Genomic DNA, 5,314 nt, shown 5'->3' with positions numbered 1-5,314 from the left:
ATGAACATGGCTATTTGTGTGAATGATGTCTAGCATCATTTTTTAATAATAAATAATAATTAATAAAGTCATAATTTGTATTTATATGACACCTTTCTGGACACTCATGGTCAAAAAATACAGAGCATTAATAAATAAGACAATGAGAACAACAAAGAGTCAATGATTAAAACAACAGGCTAAAAAGCTGCCTCACAGAAACACAGTCCATTAAGCATAAGAGACTACAATAGGTTGAGAAAAATAAAGTAAAATCTCCACCCTGCTTTCAGCAATCTTGGGATCAAAATGTTCAGCTTGTTCAGGACATTATTGCTTGTACTTTTGGTATTCGTAAATTTCCAATTTTTTTTGAGCTAAATATGCACATAGCCATATTTTAATGTTCACTTTCTAAGTGAAAATTATGTACAGTATATAATTTTATTTTTCCTTTCAGATAAAATTTACAAAATTAATGATAAAAACAAAAAAAACAATCATTTATTATTCAACATTTAAAGTGAAACAACACAAAACACTGCAATTACACCCCAATATACTAATTGAAATGTACAAAAAACAAAAAGAACATTTGTAATCATTTTAAAGGCTGGCATTTAGAAATAATAAATGTATCATCTTTGATCTGGTTTCTTCTCTTCTGCTCTCTTCTGGAGAAACTTGTTCTGAGGTTTCTGCACAGGTTGGTTGTGGAGTTGGTTCTGTTTGAAATTATTAACCTCCAACTTGCACAAAAATAGGACTAAAATTGACTAAATGAATGGACAACAAATCAAACGTACCCTGTAAGACGTACACGCTCAGTGTGTTTGTTTGAAGCATCAGAATTAGTGGATAACGTGAGAGGAGAAAGAGAAGTCAATCCCACTGGGTTGTGATGACAAGACACTAAAAACCACTGAGAGGCTAAAATGATGAGATAAAGTGCTGTGTAGTTCAAGGTTTTGTACCATCTTTTCTTCCTTTTAGCCCTGGTCACCACCAGCTTCTCACCTCCTTGTACTTTGCTCTGTGTAGTAAAGCCCCCACCTCTTCTTCTTCTTCTTTTTTATCATCAGCGGTTGACATCCAGCGTTAATGTTGTATAATTACTTACATAATCGTTCAAAAAATAAAACTTATGCCCATGAAAGTCATATGGAAAAAGCTTTAAACTGCACCATTTTTAAAATCAAAATATAAGACTTTTTAAAGGCTTTATTAGGGCTTACTTCCCCCACATTTTTCTACTTCAAGGCTTTTAAGACTATTAAAGACACAGAAGGAACCATGTCTGAATTGCTGGAGCTCGTCTTCGGCAAATCTCTGTCACTGAAGTCTTCATCTGAATTGTTTTTTTGGTTTGGGTCCAGCAGATGGAGTTTCCACTATGTTGTCAACAAATAATAACAAATTATGATGAAGGACCCCAGTTTTACTACCACCACTGTTCTCCGGGTTTGTTTACTCGATTGTCCATCATTAGCTCTCTGACCAGATGAATCATTTTTTCCAACGTAACTTCTCTGGTCCACCACATTCACTGAAGTTCCTCACAAGAGTCCCGTCCACAACAACCTTCAACTTTTAGTCAAAGTATGATTTTTCTCTGGTACTAGACAATTTACTTTTCTTATTAGCTATTTTAAATGCCTTTGTCCTTCTTTTTGACCACTTACAGTAAAGTGTCGTGCTTTCTAAGGACCCACTCTGGATTCAGCTCATGGCGCCCTCTGGGAAATGCTCCTGGTTTTCTATTCGGCGTTCCTACACGCATCCCACTGAGCCATCCAGTCAGATTTCACGTCTTAAATTGAACATTTTTTAATTCAAAATTTCATCCCTGCTTTGTGCCAGCACAACACTGAAGATTCATCCTTTGCATTTTGTCACTTTGGATTATATTTTATTATTTAAAAAAAAAAAAAAAAAAAAAAAAAAACACCCCTGCTAGAGTATGATTTGAACCTATCCAGCTTATTCCTTGTTTTGGCTGAAACACACAGCATTTGAATAAAGGAGCTTTCTTTAGTTCCAGCCACAACAAGAGTTTCCATGTTTTGGAGTACGTGGAATGAGCTTCTGTCGATGGGAGGCTTTTGGTTAACAAATGGTTTAACCAAAAAGATGGAGACTGATGTCCCCTAGTAAACTCATGAAACAAAATCATAACAAGATCAACATATGGTTTAGTCAGAGAAAAATACATCAGCTTCCAGAGAGCTCATGAAATTCAAATGGACCGACTGATTAGAACAAACAAAATATTTAAAATTATTGTTACTACAGTGGCACTTTATTTTGGAGTATAATTTAGTTTTAATCCTGTGAGTGTAATTCTGTAATTCTTTTTTATATTTTAAAAGGGACAAGAAACTGTTAAAACCTTTTAGAAAACCATCCGTTTTAAAATAAATTGATAGAAATTATAATTTCCTGCTGAAAACATTTAAACATCGCTCATGTATTTTTCAAATTGTCATAACAATTTTTTTAAGTGTTCACAAATAATCACAAAAATATATTTTCCCTTTATTTATAAGTTACAAAATTCAATATTTCTTCTAAAAACTGATCGTAAGTATTTTAGACATGCAAATCGCTCTATTTTAAGGTATTAATTTAAATGTTTTATCATAATCATGTAGAATTTAAGGAAAATAAGGAAAAATATAAGGAAAAAAGAAATAGTTTTATAATTTAATGTTTTATTTTGACATGTGAAAATTCAAACTTTGTAGAAGAATCCTGCAGTATATTCTAAATTACTGACCTTTTCACACTGACCCTTTTTTTCTAACCTTTTAACACCCTTAAACACCAAATCTTTAACATATCATAACTTTACAACTGTTAACACAATAATTCCAATTAACAGCTGTAAAGTTACAGTAAATCAAAGAACATAAACACTGGAGCTCCAGTGTTAAAGGGTTAATATATTTCAAAAATAATAAAAAAAAAACTGTAGTAGCCTGGGTAGACGGACTTTCGCTGACACATCTGTCTGATTGGAACAATTACATAAAAGGTCAAAACGAAAAGAGAGATATACTTTTTATTGACAAGTAATGACATTAATATAAAAATAATGTCTTGAACCCATTCATGACAAATACTTTTTATTGGATGTATTATATTAGGTAAAAATTACAGTGTAACTTTTCATGGCAAAAATGTTCTAAGGTTAAAGGAGTGATTCATACAGATTCTCTAAAATGTTGACTTTGCTGACCTCCAGTGGTTCATCTTCTAACATAGATGCAGAGGAGAGAGTCACCCCATTACCTGTTGTTGTGAAATGAGCATAAACAGAAAACCTTTGCATGGGTGGGACACGTTTAAGGTTTGCAAACAGCTGCTGTAAAGCTTCTATTCATGTGTTCTCCGATACAAGTTAAAACAAGTCCATGCTATTAAAAATTACATTTTTCAAATGGGTTTTGAAGAGTCATTAAAAAAAACTTGCTTAAAATATGATAAATGCATTTACACACAGATTATCACATGTAAGGTTAAAGTTGTTTATTTTTGATACACTGTCAAAAGTGAAACATTGGATACATTTAAGAAAAGGTCTGTAATTTGCTAGATTTAAACATAAATTTTGATCAAATTCAGTTTTTGAGTTGAGTTAACCATCAACTAAATATTTTAATCTGATGAAAACTGATCATTTAAAATGTAAAGAAAATTGTAAAATTTAATTTCATTTATTTGATTCAATGTTTCACTTTTTATAGTGTAAAATATTTAATAAACTGAGTTCGGAGTAAACATTGATCTCTGGATACTTAAAAAATTATAAAATCAGCTGACAGTTTAATCACAGAAACACTGCTGGTTTCTCTATGTCTGTCTTGTGAGGGACACAGATTTTCTTCTCTGGTGTTGGGCTGGGGTTTGTTTGTAGGCTAACAAAAGAGATGTGAAAATGTCAAAGTGAGTCTAAACGTAAGCATTTCTGGTTTTCCAGAAAGTAACATGTACCCAATTATTAATAACCCTTAATGATGTATATTTATAAAACACCCCTCTCACCCTCCGCGGGTGGTTTCTCCTCTAAGCTCGGGTCCTCTACCAGAGGCCAGGAAGCTGAGTATATAACATATATATAACACACATATATATATATGTATATATATATATATATATATGTTTGTATATATTTATATGAATATATATGTGTGTATATACAAATCTATATGTTTACATCTATATATAACATATATATATATATATTAGAGCTGTCAGGCGATTAAAATTTTTAATCGCGATATCGCATTGTCCAGAGTTAACTTACGATTAATCGCAAATTAATATGTGGCCTTTTTTTAAGGAAAAAAATATGTGCTTCGTGGGATTTAGCAGTTCTACATTAATTATGAAAACAAGAATTGCAAAATAATAGTTTTCATCAGAAATACTTTATTTTGTAACATTATATTGAGATAAACTTTCTTAACAATAAAAGGCTGTAACATAAAATGCCTAACAAAAGCCCAAGTGCAAGTGAAGGGCATTTTAAATTCTAAACTTCAATCAACGTTCAGTAAAATAAAATAAAAAAACATCAAAAATAAAATTTCCATAACACTTTCATGTTCATTTATTGTCAGGATCAAATCTTTTCCTCCTCTGCTGAACTACAGTAATAAATGAAATAGAGATTTATCATTTCCACTGAACTTTTGTTTTTTAAAACCTTAAAGACTGAGAAAAGCGGGATAGACAGTTTGACAGTCGGTTACTGCCGCCGCATTCTCTGGCTGCAGCTCGATGCAGCGACGTGTCCAGCGGAGCTCACGCCATGAATATGCTGGCAGACAGACAGCTATGCTGGGGCTGGATCACGCTTAAACCTCCAGAACTTTAGGATACTTTGCATATTTTCACGCGGCGAAAGAGGGACGGGCCACACACTCAAAGCTGAGATTTATCTTTTCATCTACAAATAACTGCCGTTGTTTAAACTACATTTAAAACGTCCCCCGGTGTGCTTGCTCTTCGGAACATCGGGAGTCCGCAGCTCTCGGGACGCGGCGCCGGACGTGAGCCGGTACCACCAGACGTGGTACTGGACGTGAACCGGAGCCGGGTTAGGGTGCAGGAGCTCTCCATGTCCTCGCCCGGGGCCGGTTCTAGCTCGCAGCTCGGTGGTTGGAGACCCGCCCATGATCTAGTGAGAGCAGCCGGTGAGTTAGAGGGCGATGAGGGACGCCGGCTCGCGGTATGGAAAGGCACGTATGAGGAAATCTGCGATTAATGCGTCAAAAAAATTGTCGGCGTCATGCACATGTGAAATTAACGCGTAATTAACGCGACAAATCTG

General features: G+C 34.3%; 1 protein-coding gene across 1 annotated transcript in view; it reads right to left on the bottom strand.

Annotated features, from left to right (window-relative positions):
• Positions 1–3,026: 3,026 nt before the first annotated feature.
• Positions 3,027–5,314, bottom strand: part of ftr84 (finTRIM family, member 84) — a 5,052-nt gene continuing 2,764 nt past the window's right edge. The window contains exon 8 of the mRNA XM_036217398.1: positions 3,027–3,270. Coding sequence (XP_036073291.1) covers positions 3,170–3,270 — 101 coding nt within the window. The 3' untranslated portion in view covers positions 3,027–3,169. The remainder of the gene's footprint in view (positions 3,271–5,314) is intronic.

The sequence above is a fragment of the Oryzias melastigma genome, linkage group LG1 (assembly GCF_002922805.2).
Source record: "Oryzias melastigma strain HK-1 linkage group LG1, ASM292280v2, whole genome shotgun sequence".
NCBI lineage: Eukaryota > Metazoa > Chordata > Actinopteri > Beloniformes > Adrianichthyidae > Oryzias > Oryzias melastigma.
Note: the sequence above shows the minus strand (reverse complement) of the source record. Positions and strands in the feature narration are given on the sequence as shown.